General features: G+C 34.7%; 1 protein-coding gene across 1 annotated transcript; it reads right to left on the bottom strand.

Annotated features, from left to right (window-relative positions):
- Positions 1-1,402: 1,402 nt before the first annotated feature.
- DMRTA1 (DMRT like family A1) lies at positions 1,403-10,305 on the bottom strand. Its single transcript, XM_003911644.5, has 2 exons — positions 9,394-10,305; positions 1,403-6,064 (listed from the first exon to the last, which is right to left on the bottom strand). The coding sequence occupies exons 1-2, from the start codon at positions 10,064-10,066 to the stop codon at positions 5,232-5,234; spliced, it is 1,506 nt and encodes a 501-aa protein (XP_003911693.3). The 5' UTR covers positions 10,067-10,305; the 3' UTR covers positions 1,403-5,231.
- Positions 10,306-25,176: the final 14,871 nt, after the last annotated feature.

Below are 25,176 nucleotides of genomic sequence, written 5' to 3'. Positions count from 1 at the left end.
GATCAACTGGTAATATTTTTGTTCCCATTCTCTACAAATTTTGACCTTTCACGTTCAAAGATCTTACTTCCCAAAGAAGAAATTCATGACAGAATACAACATTGTACTGGAATTCACAACTACCATTGGCTATTTGGGGCACCTCAGACATTGAAACAACAGGAAAGAGGCAGAGGTAGAATTCCCAGTGTTCAGAAGATCCTCTAGAGCATCCCTTAGACTTTCAACATTTTGTGGTAAAAGTTCATGAAAAGCTACAACAACCTAATAGAGGCAGGGCTATAATGGTACAGATGCTTCACGAACTAGGATTTGGATCACTCTATCAAGTAAGGAACCACAATTAACTGAGACACTTTCAGGAAGCAGATAAAATATGAATTGTGTAGTGGAAGAAAGAAGTTATAAATACTATCTGTGATCTTATGACCAGTTATGATCCATGGCTGATCATGAGGGCTCTAGTAGATAAAAATATGTATTCATGTATTTATTGCTTCAAAGTGTATTTGTATGTATGTGAGTTTCCCCTTTCCCCAATTCCCTAGTCTAACAAAAGATTTATTAATAGTGGTTACCTATATCTCAGGATTAAAGCTATAGGATATTCAAAGGAGCATTTGACTGAGTAAAACAGAAATGAGCATAACCCACAGATAGGTAAGTCACTTTGTGTGTTCCCTTTTGGGGAGTGGGCTAGTGTGTTTTTGTTGTACGAAAGATAGTTTTATCAACTTCAGGTAAAAGAATGATTTTGTTTTTGCTCTTATTTGGAAGTAAATATGGTTACCATATGAGACTATGAAAGCCATGTTGACAAGGAGTACATTGTACTAGACTACACTGTCAGTTTGGTTGACATTTCTCAGAATTCCCTTTCCTGTATTGTTCAAAGTGAGACTGGTCCCCAAAAAAAGGAATTATGGTGAGATTTTTAAGGCAGAAGTGAAACACAAGTCATTAAGTTTAGATACCCAGTGATTTCCAGGCTGTCTTCACTTTTCCTTACTCCACATCCAGCTTGTCTTCCTGCCTGCTGACCTCACTGACCCACGGTGGCACAGGTTCACCACCAGGTGTTTTCTCACGGACCAACAGAGCTAGAGCCTACACAGAGGCACTGGTTTCCCATAGCCTCCCTTCAGAACCCCTGGCTGGGAACCATTTGAGTGATTGGACGTGCTGAACTTCACAGAGCTTCAGTTCCCACTTGTCAGCCCACACAGTGCTTCAAGCCGATGAGTGAATCTTTCTCTTATCTGCCAATTTCCCTCTTCCAGACATTCATTTTCAGGCTCCTCCTTTGTTTATGGTAGTTTAAATTTCTATAACTTCCTTATTTCCACATATTACATGGACTTGTTTTCCTGACAACCCTAATAAATGTAGCATAAACACAAACTATGATTTTGCTGTTTATTTTCTTCAGATAGCCCTGAAAATAATCCAAATAACATATACAATAATATGTTACAAAAGTATGGCTCTCCTATGAAATGAACAACCAAACAGGAAGTCTGGAACTAAGCCTGTACACTGCTTTGATGATGGCTGCCCTTTGGGCTCCACATCCACTAAGTGGATTAAATGCAATTACAGTACTCTCTGTTGACAGACTGCCACCAGGGGGCAAAGATAATATCTTAATACAAAGTGATGACAGTGAGGCTTATTTATTTAGCATCCAGTATATAAGCATTACTGTACTCTGCCATTTATTTAAGCTTTTATCTCCATGAATCTTGCAAGTTAAATAATATCATCGTTGTTTTGCTGAGAAAAAATAAATGTCCAAAGAGTATAAGTAACCTGTCCAAGTCACATAGATAAATCCATTCTAGGTTTCCTCAATTCCAAAACAAATGCTTCTTCTAGAAAGACATATTGGTATTTACCTTACAGGAAATGTACTAATGTTTGTCTTCAGTGCTCTTCCATATCCTTTTTAAACCCCACTCATGCCTATATACCTTATACTAACCTCTAACCGTTTTATTCCCTTGTAAGTCATGCACTGTGTTCTATGTCTTTCTTTTCTACCTACTTTCAGGAGGCTATCACATAGGCAAAATTCTGATGAGCAAAACTGCCCTGTGTTTTATTGACAAATAATCGTAGAGTGTTTTCATTTTCATGGTCTTAGAATAGAAATTCCATTACTTATTTATTTAACAAATACTTTCCATGTTTCTGATGAGCTAGAAAATGGTTCAGTCCCAATATTAAAGCAGTAATGAAAAATCCCATCAATCAGGTCTCTGATTGGTATTTTCTACGTGCATTTTTCAATGAGTACAAGATGCTTTGTCATACAAGGCAGCCATTGCACTCTTGAACAGCTGTTAAAGTGAAACACTCATTCCTTATGTTCTTCTGAATACTCTATGAAATGTTTACCTCTTAGGCCCTCTATATGATACAGAATAAAGTCAATTCATTTTTGTCATATGCTAGCTCTTAAAGCATTTATCCCCTCTTTCTTCCCACCACTAATTAGTGGCTTAGGAGTTCAGGCTTCAAGCGGCATCCATGGATATGAATATCAAGATTACAAAGAACTCATTGATATACCAACATTGTCAAATAATACCAACACTGGTTGATTGGTTGTTTTTGTACACACGACAATATAGACTGTGAGCAACTTGAGGCAAAGTCTTGTATCTTAATCACTTCTTTATCTCTTGTGTCTAACACAGTACATGTCACAAATAGGTTATTAGAAATTATTAAATAGGTGTTGAATGAATAAATTATTAAGCTAATACTTGCTATCTTTTATTTATTTCAGTCAGTGGAAACCTAGCATTTGAGAACCTATGATATATCAGCCACTGTTCAAGGCCGTGAATGAATAAAACAGACATGAATCCTTCCTCAGACCTTGGAGTCTGAAATTGCTGAAGTGAGTACAGTAATTCCACTCCAGGTGACTCATACTAATAACCTTAGGGAGAAAAAAACGCTACTGCTGAGCCTCAATTTCCTCATATACTATTGAGTTGTTAGACAAATGACCAATTTGATAAGATTAAGTCCTTAAATCATTATAAAGGGCATGAAATGTTTAAGGCATTATATAAATTAAGTTTTATGATTATAAAACTATTTTATAAATTTGAATACTGCCCAGAATTGATGTTCTTCCAAGGTCAAAAGCAATTCAGTTTCTCAGATACAAGCACATCATTATAAAACCACATACATCATGCAGTAACTCTAGGATTATTATTTAAAACCATATCTCTATTATATAATGTAACTTCCTTTAGAGCACAATATTTTACATTCAGTATCCTCTATAGGATCTAGCACTTTTCAGAAAAATAGCATTCAATAAGTGGATTGATGCAATAGAAACAACTGAAGAATCACCAAGGAATCTAACCTGAATACCATTTAGGAGATTCAAGAACCCAGTAAAATTGTATGCAAAACTGTGTGTCTGTAGGCCATTTTGTAGAGTTCTTCCGTTTTATCAGAGTCTCAAAGAGATCTATTATATATAAGAGTTTCTTACTCAGTATATATTAATTGAATTTCAACTACTTGCTAGACATTGTACTATGGTTTAGGCTTAGAATATAAAACTTTTTTATAATAAATGAATATTGAGTACATCAAAATTTTTCAAGATCTGCTTTCTTAAATTCACACCATTAAAATTAATGCATAACCTATTAAACACATTTACATCCTAAATCATCATCAGATACTCTAAAGTAACTTAATATCACATTTGCTGGCAAAATATTCCTTGGAAATACATTCTTATTGGCTTCATGAAAAAAGCCTCCATGATAATATAACCTGTGGGGGTTTAATGTATGTCTACATAGACTTACATATCTGCATATGGATACATACACACATACGTATATACGTATAATTTTAAAAATCCTTAATGAGTCATGCTGCTCAAATAGTTTAAACAATCTCTAATTCATCAACTATCTTTTAGCGCTGCTGGGTTTCCATTTATTCCTAACAATAACAATGAAGCTACTGTCCTTCAAACAAAATGATGACATATAAAGAAAATGTCCTAGAAATTGTTTTCTAAGCAGTTTCCTCAGGGACTTTCCACTGACTGAAATAAATAGTTTTCAAATGCGCCAGACGGAGGACAAAAATTATTTTTAAAATTGCAAGAATACCTCTGAAACTTCATGGCAGTTTTTCCCCTTTGGAAACCTTGTATCTCTTCTCAGTGATTAAGAATCAACTATCTCCAGTCAATAAATATTTATTTGAGCAGCTATTTTAGTTTGCTGAATAAAATTATTCTTTCTTTTGAGAATGGTTGCCATATATTCTTGTCCCAAACTTATAAGAAAAGGATATTTCCCCAGATACAGACATAAGCACACTTAAAGACTGAAACTTTCATCCACAGTAGATGTGCACTTTACAGTATGAAAATTTTAATGTAGCATAATCCAAAATGACTATTTGAAAAAAAAAAAAATGGTTAGTTTATTCTCTGGAAACAATGTTTCTAATTCATATATTCTACAGAGCTCAGTTGCAATTGGCGATAGTGGCCAGGAGATGGCGCAGTCTCATTTCCTAAGATTTACTTCATAGACTAATCCACAGTGTTAACTTAAAAAAGAAACGTTTTTTAATGGCACTTGTTTTCACTAATAGAAGCTAAGATTGAAAAATAAAACACTCAGAAACTATAAATTCAAATTGCTCAAATGTTTTATTTATTACGAATCACCTATCTGCAAATAAAATACTTTAAAAATACTTTGAAAAACTTTTTTCTTTCCTGTGAACAAGGAACAGAAGAAACAGTTTTGAAGTAGTAATTATTTAAAATTGCCTTAATTGTTCAATTCTTCCTTTTGTTTTATATTATGCTGGATTGCTTTACACTTACAAATGTATTTTATCACTAAAAATGCCACTTTTCAATAAAATAAAAAGGATAGTTTTAATAAAAAATTTTACAAATGATAATTTAGGGAGAAAATTCATTAAAGTAAATATTTCCTTATATAATGTTCAAATTTACTTCTTTCACTTGATAAATGCTAATGAAGAGTTTTCAGATCTAAGACCTATTATATTGCTTGAGAAAAAAATAAAACTAGCATTTTAAGACCTCATAATCCACTCACATACTTATTGAAGTATATTAATGGATGTGTGTGTATGTGTGTGCACATGCATGTACTACACGCTTCTGGAAAAACTCCAGAAAGGGAGAATGGGCATATACATTACAGATTGTCCTGATTTGGTCTGAAGTACAGTCTGCCACAAGTTATTGAGTCTTTACTGGAAAGGTAGGAAGAATCTCTAATCATCCCTGAAAAGGCATAATCCAAAGCTGGCCGAAAAGGCAAGGTGGGTACCAACCCAGGTGTTAGGTAGGGTGACATAAAACCAGATAACCCTCTTCCTGCAGAAGAATATGCCACCCTTAATGGACTGATACCTACTCTAGGATTTAAGCTGTAGAGATTTGAATCACCTCCGTAAGAAGCAGAAGTAGTTTGAAGAGGAGAGAAAGCTGATTTATTACCTAGAGTTCCAAAACCTAAACTTGAAGCTCTCTGAAAGGCTGTGTTTTCCAGTTCTTCTGAGTTTGCTAGGTTCCTGTTGTCCGGCTTGTGTTCTCTGCCATTTAAAACCTGTTCAATAGCTTGGACCACATCCCCTTTGCAGAACTGTAGAATGCCTTCTAGCCGGCTGCGCCTGTAATTTGGGAAAATCTTAGTAAGGATATCAAGAGGATCTCTTGGTCTTGAGGACACTGTAGGAAGGCTTGCCTTGGTCGCAGTCAAGTCTTTGACCCATTCACTTTCATTTCCTGATTCCAGATCAGAGGATGATAAGGACCTGGGACTTTCTTCACCTCCTGATTGCTCTCCAGGATGAGGAGAGAGGACACTATCATGCTTGTTGGAATATTCTAAAATAGATGACCCGATACTTTGTTTCCCAACGACACCATTAGACCTAGGAGATGATCCCAGGTAAAGCTGATGGGATTTGGAGATCGGTTCTTCTTGTCCATTCTGGCATGACTCACATTTACTCTCTTTTTGTTCTGGAGAAGAGGGGGAAAAAAACAATCAAATATAGGGAAGACTTCCCAGAACATAGTACTGCTCACTTAAAAATAATGCCGGTTAATATAATTCATTCACTCCTAAAAATTAGTAATATTTATATACTCAAAGACATTTTAATGAATAAATCAAATTTAAAAGATTATTCAGAAATGCAGGTGCTGGAATAGTCAAAAAGATACTATTATATCATTTCAGAATCACAAAGATATGCAATATTAAAATGCAGTTATATTTAGGAATCAGAAGATGAGAGTGCATTATTACCCCAAATTGTTTGCATAACACCAATATGGCACGCTGTCTGTTCTATCTTGGTTGTGTGGGATCTTCCTAAATGTCACCTAAGTTTTGTTATTATCTAAGTGATATTTTTTCAAAATGACACTATGGAAAACAAACTAAATAAAATGAACAGGGAATAAAAGGAATAATCTTAGTTTGAAAATGAATATTCTATTTAATCACTAATGCTAAATTTTAACAATTGGTTCTTTTATCTCATATTTCAGGTTACAATTAATTTACTTGAATAATGTAAAAAAACGAAATTGTTCATTTCATTTCAAATTTAAACCAATAAGTACTATTGCTATGTCATTCCCAAATCATACTAGAGCTCACATATTTCATTTTATGAGAAATGATACAGATGGTATTTTTCATAATCCTCTATGAAACATGTACTTTCTTTTTGAATCCTTAAGAAATATCAATAACAGACTTTAAAAGCAAACTGTTTATAAAAGAAAATTATAAACTGTCCTATTGCAATCTATATGAATCCTCAAATTGTCTTTTAAAATCAACATATTAGGCATTTGCTTTAAATCACAACCCTCCTCCAATGTTACGGGCAATGTTCTAAAAGTACTTTTACACAAAGTTCTGGTTTTTCTATCTCAACATGTTGAGCACATTAATCAAACAAGAATATTTTAACACCCTTTACTAGGTTAACACCAGAAAAATTAAAATAGCCATATTTACTATATAACTTTTACTTTGGTTTACATTTTCTATTATCCTAGAGATATATAGGTAAGAGTAAACTGCTAAGTGGAGTGTGCAGAGTAATTCTGTCCAACTTTCTTTTTCTACCAAGTTTATGAATGTAACAAAACAAATATTGCCTAAGGCAGTGATTTGTAAATATGATTTGCAATACTTTCATGTTTTTTCCAGTTTTCTTAAGCACTCAGTTCTAAATTCTGAAGAAATAGCTATAGTTTATTTTAAAATTAAAGTGTATACAATTTAGCATTTTGAAGTTCAAAATGCTGTTCCCATAAGCATATGATGAAAAAAAGAATGTCACTACTGCAAAAATTACACTCTATAGTATTTTCAACTTTAAATAACACAGTAATACTTTTCTAATGAAATTGGCCAAGTGGAAATAGATTAGCATTAGTCCTCCATTCCACTTTACTTGTAAATATGAATGAGCATGCCCCTGAACATGTCAATTATCAACATTTCACCTCTATAGCAAGTTATGCATGAAATCATAAAATAATGTCTTGTTATATTTTACTCATCATACAATATATGTAGTGAAACACCAATTTGCATAAGATTATTTAGAAAATATGGTGTCTTTAAAATATAATACCATTTACTTCAGCTCTCCGTCTTCTCAAGTCCTACAGCTTGCTGTACTTCTATTGCATTTATCATTGTATATTAAGCCTTGCATTGTAGTTTTTGGATACATATAGTCTGTCTTCTTTTGAATATAAGGTTCTTTTGTGTAGGAAAAGCTTGTTCACTTCTAAATCACAGTTAGTCTTTGTCTAATGAATGAGTAAATTAAATAGACTATTTTACCACAGTTCATGGCCATTGTGTAAGAGGAGCAGTCAATTTAGAAAGCTATTGAAGTAACCTTTCAACGTTAGCTTGCTTTTTATGGGGGAGGGGGCATCATCTGAGGCAAACAACAAAATAAAATAATTAGCTCTATAAAACAGAACACTTTGGCACCAACTAGAAATCACATAAATCAGTGTCTCACAGGGAGCTGTCAGCCATTTCACTATCGGCGTAGTTTCAGGGATTTTCACTTTTACTTCTCTTTCATAGCACTTTTACTTAATAACTTTGCTCTTTAGCACCCTTGATCTTTCATGAGAATTGTATAAACTCTGTTTTACCTACTCAATTAGAATATGTACAAAAAGTTGACACATGTAAACACAAAATTCACTCTGAATTGAATGCCTCATGTCAATTCACAGACCAGTATTTTTCAAATGTACTATGTGAGTAGAACTTCAGGCAGCCATTGAGCGAAAAATCTGTTGAGATCTGCAGTTTTCACAATTCAAGGAAGGTTTGTAATTAATAGTTTATTGTATAGCTATCATACAATTTCATATAATACAACTTTATAAGTTTTGTACAAGTTTTGGACTTATAAAAAAAAAAAAAAGAAAACATCACAGTGATATTTCCACTGCTTAGTAGGCCCTGTGGAGGGCTATGAAGTTCACTAAAATATATCTCCTAACGCAGGAAATGAAGGCAACTGACTTGCAGTCAAAAAATAAGAGAAAAATAATGAAAACTCCTTGGATAAAAAACCTCTGACATTGAACTTTCAAATTCTTACTTATGGTTTTACAAATTACATTTTACAAAAACAATTCAGAGTGAAAGAAGAAAGAAAGAAAGATGACGGTTTGGTATATTTCAGTCTCTTCCCCACATCAAGCTTGCAACAAATGTTTGCCCCAACATGTAGTAAAGAACGGCATCCCCAACTATCAGAGTTTCCCACGCAAAATCAGCTCTGGTTTTACAGCTGAAAACAGTCCAGATCAGGGAGGATCACCTGGGCCTAGGGAGGTTGAGGCTGCAGTGAGCCATAATGGCGCCACTGCACTCCAGCCTGGGCAACAGCGTGAGACCTTGTCTGGAAAGAGTACAGAGCAGACTCAAACACAGGACCTCTCACTCAGCTTTTTGCTCCATGCGTGCTTGAAGTTCTATACACACAGTGAAAAGTCAAATCAACTTCCGCATAAATAACCCTACTCCTAGGGTGAATTTGCTCATTTGTTACCACCCATGCTTCACTTTTTCATTATCTTATCACCTGAGGGAACGAACAGTAAACTCCTCCAAAGTGAAGGTGATGTGTCTCTCACATTTATTAATGTCCATATTGCTGAGCAGTTCCCTAGAACTTAAAGTGCTTCTTTTAAACAACTATTCCTGCCCGCCTAAGGACACGGCGGGTTTCAGAGTTTCTTTCCAGAACAACCATTTCCTTGAGCAAAGAGCAAATGAAAGACCAACTCACCTTGTTTTTCCTCAGGATAATCTTGCTGGAAAACCTCGAAAGCGGGGGTCGCGGAACCACTGGCCTGTCTCAAGGCACCCTGTCCCAGCGCAGCCCCCGCTGCAGGGCCGCCCGCAGACTGTGGATTCTCGGCTCTGCCGCTGCCCCCGGATGCCCGACCCCCGGGGGGCCCGGAGAGCCCCGAGCATAGGAGCCTCTGTAGCCCCCGGGCTTCGCTCTCCTCCTGCGCCTGCTGCCTGCGCAGCGCCACCTGGGCGGCCATGACGCGCTGGCGCTCCGCGATCAGGGTGCACTTGGCACACGCGCAGTCCCGCCAGCGACAGAAGCGCTTGTGGCCCTTGAGCGCTGACACCACGCCATGGTTGCGACAGCGGGCGCACTTGGGTGTCCGCGGGTAGCCGCAGCCCACCGCGCCCACCCCCCTCTCCAGCCCGGGAGGCGGCGGGCAGCCTCCGCTTCCTGAGGTGGCAGCGGCGGCGGCGGCGGCGGCCGCGGCCGCAGCTCGCAGAAAGAGGCTGGGAGGCCGCAGGAAGGCTGGGGGAACCTGCATCCCCGATGGTACGGGCAACGCCGGGGATGGGGGCGGAGGGGCAGCCGCCACCACCAGCCCAGGGGCCAGGTGGGGTCGGCCGCTACCGCCTCGGTCTCTGCTGCCACAGTGTGACTGCTCCATTCCCGACAAGTTTCTGGCTGGCAGTCGCAAGTGGAAAGTGCTCTGACCGCAGCTAACCCTGCTGGGAGGCTGGGGAAGCCGGGGCAGAACGCGCCGTGGTACTACTGAGCCCCACCCGCGCACGAACAAAAGTTTTGCACTCTTTCCACTCAGAGGGAGTTGGGACGACCGCGTCCCAGAGCTGGAGAAGCTGAGAGGTGCAGCTGTCCCGTGAGCCTGGCAGAGTCCCGGGGCGCTAGGTTAATGCCCCTGTGCCTCCAGCCAAGAAGGAGAGGTTGGAGAGGCTATCCCGCCCACCCAGGCTCCCGGCCAAGCGCGGAAGCCAGGGGAGGGCCCGGGACAGGGAGTGGGGACCTTCTGGGAGGAGGGCGGCGGGGACTACGTCCGATGGGCTGCAAATGTCTCCTCCCCCAAAAACAGTCCGTTTCTCCCACTTGCTTCCCCAGGAGTTCTCGACGTCTATTTTTGTAAACTAGCCTTTGCAGCCTCCCCTTTTACTGCCCTTTTAAAATTAAGCAGAGTTTGAATTTCTCCTTTTCCCACTTCCACGCTTCTCCTAAGAAAGTATGAAGATTTGGATTTTGAGTTCTCCTTTCGTGTTCCCAGATGAAATCTTCATGTCTGCAGCAGCTTGGCCAGTGTTAGTGGGAGCCCAGCTTGATAGACTACGAATTTGTTACCCACCAGAAAGATGCTTGTTTTAAATGGGTCTTAAGACAGCATCAAAACAATGGATAAATAATTAAGGGAATTGATTCACATTCAGATTCTTTTCATGTATTCTATTTATTTACACATGCAAATTTGGATTCTGTGTATTATATTTTAAAATGCTGCTGCTTTAAAAAAGTTATAAAACTCTTCTCTGCGCCTATTTATAGGCAGTAATTGTGTTAAAGCTGTTTCAAAAATACTTATGTCTATTGTAAAGTATTGGAGAAAGTCGTTTAGATCATTATTTAAATATGCTGTCATAAATTCTTCACATATGAATTTAATGCCTTTAATTATAAGAAAAGATCAGAAGGCGTTTAAATCAAAAGAGCCTCTGAGAAAATTCATGAATGTTTATTCTTAATGGAAGGTAGCGTCAGCACTCTGCCAGCTCTTCAAGATCCAACCGCCTTGGATAGGTTATTCATTTTCTATCCCTAAGATAGCAAGTAATAATGATATTTTTACCATTCCATCTGTTCACATTCAGAGCAGATATTGCTGATCTACCTGGCCTTTCTCCTACCAACCTACTCAATGCCATCACCACCACTACCATCCTCTCATTCAAACATCTATCATAGAGGTTTTCCACCCCTCCTAAGAACTGGAACTACCTAGGGAACCTTTAAAAGAGATGGACACTCCAATCTACATAATGTATTCTGAGTCTTTTCGTCTGTGTCTTAAACTCTGAAGGTGACAATTACATACAGTGTTTAGAACTACCACTCAAGGAATTCATGAACTCTGGGTGTTCTATGATACCCAAACTTTCTCACAACTCTTTATCTTTGCTCAAGTTACTCCTGCCTAAAATGTACTGATGCCTTAACTGTGTACTCACATCCATTCTAGAGGAGATGAATTTTTAGTTCTACATGGATCATTAAAATACAATGAATTACCTAATGACAAAGCAGTTTTCTTTTCTATTCTTTTTAGGAGCTTCTGGTTACATAATGGGAATGGCCAGCTTAATGCAAGTATGCCTTTTAAATTTTTAAAATACCTTTTAATTGTATTTTTCAATAATAACAAAGAGCAGCAAGTAAAATGTTTACCTAGAATTTAGCGATATTTTTCTGTTTTTATTTGATTTTTAAAGTTATCTTATAATTATATATATTGGTTTTCATCCAAGAAAGTAAAAATTGTCTTTATATAAATGTACTTAAGTTAAATATTTGTCAATTTAAATGAAGAATTATGCAGATAATTCATACATGGCAAAAGAAATTAAGGTCTGGAAAACATTGTCTTGGTGGTTTTGGAGTCAAAAAGCATTGCTCTCAAATTCTGGCTCCACTTCTAGTAAGTTACTTTATCTAACTCTGATCCTCAATTTTCTCATTTGTAAAATGAGAATAATTGTATGGTTACTTGAGGATAAAACAAGATAACATACCTAAATCATAATGCATATAATGAGATATATATTTTACTGTTCCTAACACCTAGGTTCTTGACATATATTACTTTTTTTAATGGAAGGGTTTTAAAATAAATATTAATATTTAGGAATGATATTTCAAATGCTAAATGAGAATTTTATTATATTTTAGAAGAACTTCCTTGCCTTAAGTGAACTCAAAAACCACAGACTTGTTATATATATATTGGGCAAATATAGAAGAAAGGTATCCAAAATTGTTGGTGAACCAAAATTAGATTAGTATTAAAAATGTAACCATTTTCATAGTAAGTATCCCATCTTGGACTTTGTGTGATTGGCCTAAGAGGTGACAGTGCTTTGAGGAGAAAAGTTATTGGCCAGGAAATCAAGAGAGATGGGTTCAAATAAGTGGTGTATCTGACAGAAGGTAAGGGCACTTCCAATGACCAGATTTGTGGTGTTGAAAAGTAACTCTATCTTTTTGATCTCAGTCACTCAACTGCAAAATGAAACAGTTGGGTTAAATAATTTCTAAGATTATTTAAACTTTAATAATTTATGACTTTAATACAGACATGTCTAATACAAGATAATTGTGTTTCTAATATACTAGCAAAGGAAAATCTGAAATGAAATGAAAAAAAACTGTTTTACTCTAATTCTGAAGTAGCTCTCTATTACTATAAGACAAAATAGATTTCAGAGTAAACAATATTACTAGGAATAATATTTACTTCTTGAAAATACCATAATTCTAAATACTTATGCACCTAATAACAGTGCCTCAAAATACAAGAAGCAAAAACAACTGTAAAAAGAAATAGATATATCCACAATTATAGTCAGATTTCAACATCTTCTTTCAATAATTGATAATATAGGCAGAAAATCAGTAAAGATATATACAATTTGAACCACACTGTCAACAGATAGACCCAATGAGATATATACAGCACTCAACAACTACAGAATGCTTGTCTTTTTGAAGTGCATATGGAACATTTACCAGTCAAACATATTCTGGACTATAAAAGCAAGGCTGAATAAAAGGATTCAAGTTGTACAAAGTATGCTTTTTGACCACAATGAAATTGAATCAGAAATCAATTAAAGAAATAAATCAAGAAAAGTCCTAAAATGTGTGGAAATTAATAACACATTTTAAAATAACCCATATTAAAAGGATAAGTATAAAGGAAAATAATATTTAAACTGAGTAAAAATGAAAATACAACATATCGAAATTTGTGGGATGCAGTTAAAACTATACTTTGGGGAGTCATTTACATCACTAAACACCTATATTAGTAATAAGAAATCTCAAATCAAGGACTTCCGTTTCCAATTTAGGAAACTAGAAGTCGAGCATTAAATTCAACCAAATAAGTTGCAAAGGGAAATAAAAACTGAAGAGAATGTAATGAAACAGAACACAGAGAAATAATTAAAAATAAAATGTAGCCAAAAATTTTTTCTTTGAAAAGATCAATAAAACTGATCTCTAAACTAATCAAGAAATGTAAGGAATAAAACAAGTGAAAGAACTACAGATTATACAGAAAATAAAAGAGAAATATTATAGACAACTTTATGCTATTAAATTCAATAACTTAGATAAAACAAACCAATTCATTAAAAAAACACAGTTACTCAAGAAGAAATACATAACCTGAAGCCCTTTATCCAATAAATTGACATAGCTTAAAACATTCTGAGAAAGAAAACTCAAGAATCAGATGTCTGCACTAGTGAATTTTACCAGATATTTAAGGGAGAAATACTACCAATTATACACAACCTCCTGGAAAACATTTCTTAAATCATGGAATATTTACTAGTTCTTCCTAGTTAACGCTAACATTACCCTGAAAACAAAATAAGACTAACATCACATTTTTTATAAAAGCTACAAATATCCCTCATCTATTTATGATTAAAAAAAAAAATCCCAGCGAACTAAGAATAGAAAGGACTTCCTCAACCTACCTAACCCATATATTTAAAAAATAGAACAAACAGCACGTTTAATGGTGAATGACTAAAAGCTTTTTTCCTAAGACCAGAAACAATACAAAGATGTTCACTCTGACCACTTCAATTCAACAATATACTGGAAATTCTGTCTAATGCAATCAGGCAAGAGAAATTAGACATTCAAATTGGAAAGAATGGTGTAAAGCTCTTCATTTGCAGGTGACATCTATTTATAAAATCCTATGAAAACAGAAAAAAAAAAAAGCCTGCTAGAACTAAGAAGTAATTTTTGTAAGACTGCAAGATATAAGGTCAGTATAAAAAATCAACTACATTTCTATAAACTGAAATAAAAATCAGACAATCAAGAACTGAATCTAGTAAACAAACCTATTCACAGTGGCATTCAAAATACAAAATGCTTAGGGATACATCTGATAAAAAGTATGAAACACTGAAAACTAAAAACTTTACTGACAGAAATTAAAGATCTAAACAGATGGAGACATATACCATGTTCATGGATCAGAAGACTCAACATTTTTTAAATGATAATCTTACCTAAATTGATCTATAAATTGATGCAATCCCAATCAAAATTTCAATTTTTTAAATATACACTGTCAAACTCATTATAAAATTCATATGGAAATGCAAAGACCTATAATGGCCAAAATATCTCTGAAAAAGAATAAAATTGTAAGGTTAACATTAACTTTTTTCAATAATTATTACAAAGTTATAGTAATTGAAACAATGGAATATTGGTGTAAGGATAGAAAAATCAACCATTGTGGTAGAAGAAAGAATTTAGAAAGAGAACCACACGTAAATATACAGCTCATTCTAGACAAAAGTGGAAAGACAACTTAGTGAAGAAAGGATAATTTTTCCCAACAAATTTTGCTATAACAATTGGATTTCTATATGCAAAACAAAACTAAATTTAAAAAGAACTTTGATCCATACCTCACACCACATAAAAACTGGCTCAAAATATAGACGTAAATATAAGTAACAAAACCATAAAACATAGAACACTTTTGTGACATTGGGTTATGCAGAGATTTCTTAGATACAACACCAAAAGTATGATCCATACTTTTGGAGTATATAAAAGAACAACTAATAAATTGTGCTTCATAAAAATTAAATATTTTTCTTCTTCAAAAGACACTGTTAAGAGAATTAAAAGTCATGCCATAGACTGGAAGAAAATAGGGGCAACACATATATCTGACAAAGAACTTATATACAGAATATGTAAAGAACATTCAAAACTTGATAGGAAAAGCAGTCCTTTCAGTGGGCAAAATATTTGGATAAACATGTCATCAGGGAAGATATATGGATAGAAAATAAGCACAAGAAAATATTCTACACACCATTAGTAATGAGAGAAATGCACATTAAACCAAACATGAAATACTACCATATACATATCACAATGACTACAATTAAAAAGATTGATCATACCAAGTATTCACAAGGACATGAAGCAGCTGGGACTTTTTTACATTGCTGGTAGAAATGTAAAATAGTACAACCACCTTGGAAAATAGATTAAGAGTTTCTTAAAAATTTAAACATCATCTACCACATGATCCAACCATTACATTCCTAGTTATTTATGCAAAGGAAACATTCAAATGTCCATACAAAGACACTGACTTTTTAAAGTAGCTTTATTTGTACAGCTGCAAATTGGAAAACACCAATCATCAACAGATGAATAGATTAACAAACTGTGATGATCTATATTATAGAAAACCTTGAGAAGATGAACATGAACCTAGTCAGAAAGAAAGTATACCTGTGTTATATAATTGAGTGTGAAAAACAGAATATATCATAAGAAATTGGCCAAGAAGGCAACTGACAGAAGACTGAAAAGAAAAAAGATCATAGAATATCCTCAGCTAAACTATTGGTAAAAGAAAGGTAAAATGTATATGCAGTTTTGGAGGGAATTTTGAATTGCAATTCTCTTTTCCTGGGATTCTTTAATGCATTTGAGCATTATCATTGGATGGGAGGCCACAGTCTGCTGGATGACAGGAAGTTCAGCCATTGGACTGTAGGTCAATAAATGGCTAGGCACCTCAGGTCTGAGCAGAAATGGGCCTCCTCTGGGATATTATTCTTTCCTGGAGTATTGTTGGGAAAGGGATGGACGTGTTTGGTGATATATATAATAGAAAATAAAAGAGAATATTATAGATACAGAAAATAAAAGAGAAATATTATAGACAACTTTATGCTATTAAATTCAATAACTTAGATAAAACTAACCAATTCATTAAAAAAACACAGTTGCTCAAGAAGAAATACATAACCTGAAGCCCTTTATCCAATAAATTGACATAGCTTAAAACATTCTGAGAAAGAAAACTCAAGAATCAGATGTCTGCACTAGTGAATTTTACCAGATATTTAAGGGAGAAATACTACCAAGAAATGTCAAGTAGTTCAAGAAATGTCACTCCAAGAACAAATTCCTACCAGTAAATACATCCTCTTGGGGATACCATGAGGCTGGGGAGAGATAATTCATTACACCAAAGCTACAACTAACCACAGTATTGTGGCTCTTAGGAAATAAGACTTCCCGGGAAGACATAATCTCTGATTGCTCGCTCTGGGATGGCTGGAAATGAGTTGGAGGCTATAGACACTGTCCCCCGACTTTTAGGGGGATACAAATTGTGAAACAGAATAGAACGTGTTCTGTTTTGTTGCTTTACAAGCTCTTTCACACAAGTTGAAGATACTCACTTGGAATCATAAATAACTAAGAAATACACAAATGGAGAGGTACCCTTTTTTATATGTTCTTTTCTAAATTCCTAGTACATAGTAAATGCTCAATATGTCTTTGCAAATAAAGAGTGGATGTCACAGGACTTACTTTTAAGTTGGTTGAATAGGCATTAATATCACATTACTTTGCCTTTATGTTCTAAAAACGTTTGAGAAGTAATTTCCAGCTCACTAAAAACTATTATTTTGCTGTTTTTCAACCTTGAGTTTTATATAAGTCGGAGTGTAATTTATTTTTAAAGTATGGTTTATTGTTTACTTTATTTTACAACTTTCATTAATGTTAAATAAAAGTATTTTATGTTTTTCTCATAGGAAAAATCTTATAAAGCTCTACAGTTCATGCCAATGAATGCATTTCAGTATTTTTCAAAATGTTTAGATCCAAACACATATAGTTGCTTATGAATATGATGGATTAATGTGTTAGTGTATTTACTTCTACATTTTTTCTTCATATAAAAAGTTATGATAATATTGTTTACATATAATACATCTAACTTAATTTTGTGACGCAAAGATTTCTCATTTTAACAGATTTTGCAAATGTCAACTTTAATAGCTATCTAATTTTCCATTATTTCATCATAGGGTGATTACTTAATTCTTCTAGTTTTAGACATTCATAGTTTCATTTTCTCCCAGTTTTAAATAAGGAGATGAACATATGCGCATAAAGCACTTTCTGTATTTCAGAGTAACTCCCTAGAATAAATTGCTATAAATACAAGTATTGAATTAAATGTTGTAAATATTTTTAAAGCTTTTGATTACGTTCTTGGCTTTTTTTTCTAATGAGGCTGTATGAATTTGAATTCTAATATACAGCTCATTTCATCATCGTCGCAGGTATTTTTTTCTTTTTCCCTTAAGTGGCAGTGTTTTTTCTTAGTAGGAAACCAATTCTGCCTTCTAAAATAACAGTGATAACCCAAAATTCCATAAGGAAAATAATTCTACAACACCTCAGTTCATAGAAAGATAATCACCATTTTGAAAATTTCTGGTTAAGTATGACTGGGGGGAATTGAAGCAAAGCATAGCAAAAGATCCAATCATGGTAACATACCTTGCCCAATCCTTCTTTGAGTAAATTACACAGACTATTGTGAACGTGATGATTTAAACAGTTCTTTATAAAGAAGTGTTGTTGATTTAAAGACTATAACAAGAAACCTTGGTGCCATTATGGTTAATTGTATATCTACATGTTCAAAAGCTATGCTCTTTATTTAGCTTCTTTGCCCTAATGGGACTAAGTCTACCATGTAAATAGGGCTCAGAACTTATGAAACTCTTGTTTTTTTGTTTTGTTTGTTTTGTTTTTTAACTCATAGGATATTTAAAGTAAATTCATGCTTAGGGATTGAGATAATCATTATGATTTGTCTTCCACTGAGTAGAACCCACCAATCATCTGTATGTGAAAACATTTCCTCATAATTCAGTCCTTAAATAGACAGCAATACAGTTTCATTCAGAAAGTATGTGAAAGCGCTTTATGTTGCTGTTAAAAGTTATAGCAGAATAAATAAGCACATATTAAACATTGAAGCATGCTAGTAAGAGTTTAATTAAACATTGCATCCTAAGTGAATTAAGAAAAAAAAACTATAGACAACCAAAAACTTCTCTCACAAAATGTTACCATACTAAAGAATCTTCTGTATATGACAGACATCTCTTTCTAATTATTATAGCTACTTTTTAAGAGCTACTTATTATGTTTCATGCACTGTGGTTGGGGCTTTAGATACATTATGTCATTTAATCCTCACAGTCACCTTATTGAAGCCAATTACATTATCCTAATTTTACAAATAAGAAAACAGATTTTCAGAGGACAAATCCTCAAGGTAGTCTAATATTAAAACTCTTACTAAACTCCTGATTCTCCCCGGAAATCAGGGCAACTACCTCTGTAATACAGAGTCACAAAGAAATCTGTTAGGTAGAGTTCTTCATAGCAGAGTTATGCAGAAAAGGCACTTATTGGCTGACTCATTAGCAACCCAAAAATGCATCTATTCTTTCAGTTAACAACAGTCTCAATTTAAAAAGAATGTATGAAGTTTTAAAAAAAGATTTAAACACTTCAAAACTCCATACTTTACATGTCTCATCTTAGCAAACTTTAATAATAGCATTCTTATTCCACTTTTCTCTTTCTTCCCCACACTTCTCCTGCAAATAGAAGTAAAACAGAAATGAAACTTCTTGTTGATACTTTTACCACTGGAAATTTGAAGCATGTTTTCCCTTTACTCTCAAGAGTAACCAAATTCAGATTAGATACCTTTTACTCCTTTCAAAACCTGATATTGGATTCACTGGTAGTTTTTCCCTCTCAAGGTAATTGTGGTGAGACCCTGCTGTTAGGCATTAGAAAAATACTTAAAGCCTTTCATAAAATAAATAATTGCAAAAAAGAAGTTCATAAATGCCCATTTTGGAAACCAAATTGGTTAGCTTAAAACAAAAGAAGCATTTTAATATGTTAGGTCCTACTATATTCCACTGATTGAACACAAACAAGATATACAAATCAATTCCTTAAATATCTGCAATCCCTATTTCTTCAGAAGGAATTGCTATAGGAACTATAAAAATAATTTTGCTCATTTTTGTTGTAAAATAGGATGAAACTGACTTTCAAAGATATTATACATTTCTATCATTTGTTTTTATCTTTTGCCCTGCCAGAGTCTGTCTTCTGGAGCTTTTCTTAGAAGTGTCCCAATTAAAACTCCGTGTGAGCAAAAAATGGCTTTCATTCACAACAAGGATTCTAAATAAGAGGTAAATTTGGTAAACCAGTTCCTTCCTGGCTCCTTGCCATTCACTTCTTTTGGTTTTGAAATTCATTTCTTTGTGAGCATAAGGTGGTTGTTATGAGGTGTTGTCAAGCCTCTGACAGGGTTATTGTGCATGGTAGAAGGTGGTAGTTTTTGATCAATGTCTTCAAAGTCAAAGCTTGGAAAATAATAGCTGCACATCAAAACCCAGTGCCATAATGCAGTTAACATTGGACTCTTTCAGGTGGCCCCAGGGAATGATTTAATTCTCATGTTGAGCTTTACCATAATTAGTCATTTATAATGGTGTAGTAAGATTTATGTGAAGACACATAACTTGAATTCCATTATCAAATGAGGATCAGAAAAAACATTACCAATAAATAAATAAATAAGCCTATTTGTTGATGTTTCTCCTCCCAATTTTTTTATGAAACCCTAATTGATTGCATTTCTACTCTTAAAAAAATCCTTTATTGGTTCAATATCTTTAAATTATAATTATGCCTAATTCCTTAGGCCATTCATGCAATTATTTCATGATACCCTAATAAATAAAGTCACTGACCCAAACTTTCTTGTTGCACCTTTTTCTATATTCTTAGCACTTTTCCAAAAAGTCTTAAACATTTACAAATGCTTTAAAATTAGGGTGTTTTTTATGTTGTTTGTTTAGCTTTTTCCTCTAGAACATAAGGTTATTGGTAGTTTCTAAGAAGATAAAGCCATTTCATTCATATATTCATGCAAATAGTACAACTGGCATATATATCATATATATTAACATACCATATTTTATATATATATATAAAATTTCTTAAAGGAACTATAAAATCACAGGTGAAAATTACACAATATAACATTAAATAAATTCATACTTAAAAGTTAAATGTGCCATATGTTTCTCTAATACTGAGACACAATGGGGTGCATTAAGAAACTCATTAAGTCAATGAAAATGGCAGCTGAGGTGTATCGAGATATCTATTCACTTCACTTTTGAGATAGAAAAACCAAAAAATAGTGGACACATTCCATTTCTTCTCAGGTTTGAACTAATCATGTTAGCAAAGGGTCAGTGCAATGCAAGATGAGAATGTATATTTCTTCTCAGCATCTACTTTGATAAACTTCACTTTAATGATTTCTATTTTTTTGCATCAAATGCAAATATGTCTATTTCCTCTAACATTTTAAGTTTTTCTCATAAAAAAATTAAAGGTTTGCGAAAGTACCTAATAGTCGCGTACAGCACGCAACAAATTTAACCTAATAAATCACTTGAGCAGTAAAGAAAATATTAATATGTTTGGTTTGATTTTATGGACTTCAGAGTAACAAGCATGCCATAATAATGTAAATCACCCTACTACAGCTTTGTGTGATTTGGGGAAAGGCCTTGATTCTCAAGGCATTAGTTTACTCTTCTGTAAAATGTAATTTTAGATTTTTTTTAAAATTTTAGTCACTTTAAGAATCTGAGTAAAGCTATGAGAATCTGAACAAATGCACATATGAACAAAATTTTACATAGTATTTCAAGCCCACATTGAGATTGAGAGCCATAAAATGTTGAGAGCCATAAAGTATAGGATTCCTGAAGTCTCTTCCTGGTTTAAATTTCTATAATTCTATCAGTACAACCCTCCCAATTCATAAAGCACATATGCAAAACTGAGACCATGTCTCTAAAGGTTATTATAGATGGAATTCAACACAGCATCATAGAGTGTTAGAGTTCAAAGTGCCCTTAGTATTGATTGGTTTTCTATGTTGATAGAGTACAATTAATAATATCTATATTTGCGTTTTAACAAAAAACAATAATCTGAAACAGAGTAAGAAAATAAGCCTGAAAAACATAGCACCTAGCTATTTTGGTTCAATAACAATAATTTGTATTCTTTAATTTACAGTCTTCTGATATATTTAAAATTCTCATTGAGCTGAGAAATGTTTAACAACTAAGGGGACAAAACAAACAGATTTTCCCTGCTTGGTCATCACCACACTGCAAATGTTGAAATCCCGAGGTCATTCAATTTTCATGCCTCAATAATGAATCCAAAAGCAAAAAAGCTTCAATTCTAAATGCAAAATTTAAGCTATAACCAATAATGTCTACAAGCATGTAAAATATGGAATGATATCCTACAGTCTTTCAAATTCTAAGCTTCTGAGGGGTTGATTCCCTTTTAATGTTTTCTACAGGTATCTCTGGAATTTTAAGAAATCAGTTGAGTGGTATGAACTTTTACACATGAATTGCTTCCAAATTATTTGAACTTGTATAGTTTTTAAAATATATCCAATTTTGCTTATCTGAGGTCAGTTTCTGCCCTGCTCAAATGCCTGCTGTCCTCTTCAACCAAATGTAGTCTATCAGGCTTCACACACTGGCAGATGGAGAGATGTGTCTTTATGTCAATAGTTTCTGAGATTGTCAGGTTCTCAACAGTGCTATGGACATTTGAAATTTGATTTTAGGTTAAAAGTAAGAGAATAAGTTATGATAGAAAAAAAAACAGGTATCTTCATTCTTTGCTATCTTCTTAGTTTCTGGTTGTTGACCAATTCCTTGTCATAGGCCACCAACATGCTCTTCTTGTACCTTGCAAATTCTTCCTTCAACTCTGCTAATATGCCATTTCTTCTTACCTCTCTCCTTCACAGTCAAATCCAGAAAATTTTCTCCGTATTCTATCTCCACTTCTTCACCTTATATTAAATCAAATCACACCTTTCTCACATCAAACCTTTCTCTAATCCCACATTTACACTCATTTTGTAAGGTCACCAGTGATTCTCACGCTGCCAAGTCAAAAGACTCTTTTCAGTCTTCACCTTGTAAAACACAATTGAGCTCAGAATACTTAGAATTCTCTTCTTTTGACTTGCATGATACCATAAATTCTTGTTTTTTTTCCTCTCCTACTTCTCTACTTCTCAATCTTATTCACTCACTCCTCCTTTTTCCTTTTTCACTTATAAGCTTGTCATGGTTGATTTTTCTTGTTATGATTATTTAATGTCTACCTCCTCCCCTAAGAATAGGAAACATGACTGTTTCCTTGGTATGTTGATCACCTAATTGATAATCAATAAGCATGCATTAGTGAAATGAATGAGAAATACATAGAGAAGATCAAGGTGTGACAGTTCTCATGGGCATCTGGAATCACTTTAGCAAACTGACAAAATAATTCATTTCACTACGGAGTGCTTCAAGTGTATGATCTAGGAAAAAAACCTTAGTTTATTAATTTAGAGATTGTTGAAATAAAAAGGAATTGCCAGATATATGAAAAAGTTAATAACAATATTAACTAGTATGTAATAATTAATTATTTGTTTAGCAGTCTATCTGTGGTCAATTCAGGTTCTCTGGGAAGCAGACATTAAGATAGAATTAGAAGAGCAAGACATTATTCTTTGGAGGAACACCTGTGAGGGATAAAGGAGAGTAGGAACGATAGTAGGTATTAGAGCCTCAGACCATGATGCATGTCTGAACACCAGCAAACAGAGAGAAGGCAGAAGGATTAGGTAGGAAAAGCCTCAAGCTGTAGTATATCTCTGAGAAAGTCTCAGTCAGGCCAGTAGGGATCCACATAGCAAAGGCTGCCCCTTAGAGGAATTCTGAGTCAGGCAGAAATGGTCCGAATCTAGGCAAGCTGAGAATCCTGGGGAGAGTGTGAAGTCAGTGTGAATGCTGTGGTGCAGGCTTGCTTGCCGCAGATTACCTCTTGAAGGGAGAGCTGAGTGGTGCATTCTCATGGCTTCCACAGTCTGAAGATTTTTGTGAGTCACATGTAAATAGGTGAAATGGGATAGCTTGTAACATTATTCTATGGAGAAGAGACACATTCTTAGAATTGACTTCGGCCGGGCGCGGTGGCTCACGCCTGTAATCACAGCACTTTGGGAGGCCGAGGCGGGCGGATCACGAGGTCAGGAGATCGAGACCATCCTGGCTAACATGGTGAAACCCCGTCTCTACTAAAAATGCAAAAAATTAGCCGGGCGAGGCGGCGGGCGCCTGTAGTCCCAGCTACTCGGGAGGCTGAGGCAGGAGAATGGCGTGAACCCGGGAGGCGGAGCTTGCAGTGAGCCGAGATCGCGCCACTGCACTCCAGCCTGGGCGACTAAGCAAGACTCTGTCTCAAAAAAAAAAAAAAAAGAATTGACTTCATAATTATAAGACAAAATGATTTATAACTTTTTTCAAAAATAACAAATACGTATAATAGTTATAGTTAAATACTGCTGTAACTTATGAGTTCAGTTAAAGTTTGTCGAGTATCAATGTGTTGAAAATTGGGCTAAGACCTGGGGCTATAGACAAAATCTCTGCCATGTTTGACTAGGTTTTTTCTCAAAGAATGATTTTACTCTAGATTGAAATAGTAAGCAACCTATCCCATGAATTTGACAATGTTTCCAGGCACTATTTTTTTTGTAGTCACTATATTTTTTATTTTCTTTCTCAAACTACTGTTTTATTTTTTACATTGCTACCTAACTCTACATTCTGTTTACATGTTCTCTCTGCTAAAAGCAGAAAGCAAGATAGCTGAATTACTTTTTACATAAATTTCTCATGTGTTTGTTTAAGCCAAAAATATTTATCAAATACTATATGCCAAAACCGCACTAGATGTTACTTAGCAACATCATCTCATTCAATCCCCATACCATCCCAGTGAGATTGTTATCATGCCCACTCTTTTAAGGTGACAAAACAGGTGCAGAAAGTTGATATATATATGCAGATTTGCCTCATGTCAAAGCTCATTTTCTTTCTACTGGACCTGCATACTTGTTTAAGGTTACTACGGAAGGAGGGCCACTTGAGTTGTCCCATGTATTAGCAAATATAGTATCAAATATGCTAGAAAGGCATATTTCTTTTCAGTTCAGAGCCTATGAAAACTTCTAGAACTAGAAAGGTGTTCCTACTTCAAGTATTTTGGCTTTTGGCCATTTGATTCCAAATATCAAAAGAATCTCACTTTAAAAAGTTTCCTGAACGAGGCTCATGAAAACTTCAACAAAGTGTGATGAAAGTGTTCTGATGGCAGAATTAAGATGCCTACCTGAAACTTTGGCTTTAGAACAATGAAATTTATTCTTATATAATTCTATAGGAAGTATATTAATACCCGATTAAAAGTAAGAGCAGCAGTCTCAACTATTACCACTTTGTAGATTTACATAGAGTGGTTTCAAGTTACACTCTAATTTTATACTCCATTAGTTTCAAAATGACTTATATTTTGGTCTGGACAAGTTCAAATGAGATCTGGTTGCCCAAATATCCACCCACATTTATATATATCTCTTATCATATAAAAATATCTATCAAAAATATTTCTACATCTATTAGTATAATTTATATTATTTTATATTAA

The sequence above is a fragment of the Papio anubis genome, chromosome 13 (assembly GCF_008728515.1).
Source record: "Papio anubis isolate 15944 chromosome 13, Panubis1.0, whole genome shotgun sequence".
Classification (NCBI taxonomy): Eukaryota; Metazoa; Chordata; class Mammalia; order Primates; family Cercopithecidae; genus Papio; species Papio anubis.
This window is presented reverse-complemented; position numbering and strand designations above follow the sequence as displayed.

Bases quoted from the DNA above. Each gene is read 5' to 3' on its own strand.
- DMRTA1 (XM_003911644.5), bottom strand. From the start codon at position 10,066: ATGGAGCAGTCACACTGTGGCAGCAGAGACCGAGGCGGTAGCGGCCGA. The intron at 6,065-9,393 runs GTGAGTTGGTCT...CCTCTTCTCCAG, and splicing joins TTATCCTGAGGAAAAACAAG to AACAAAAAGAGAGTAAATGT.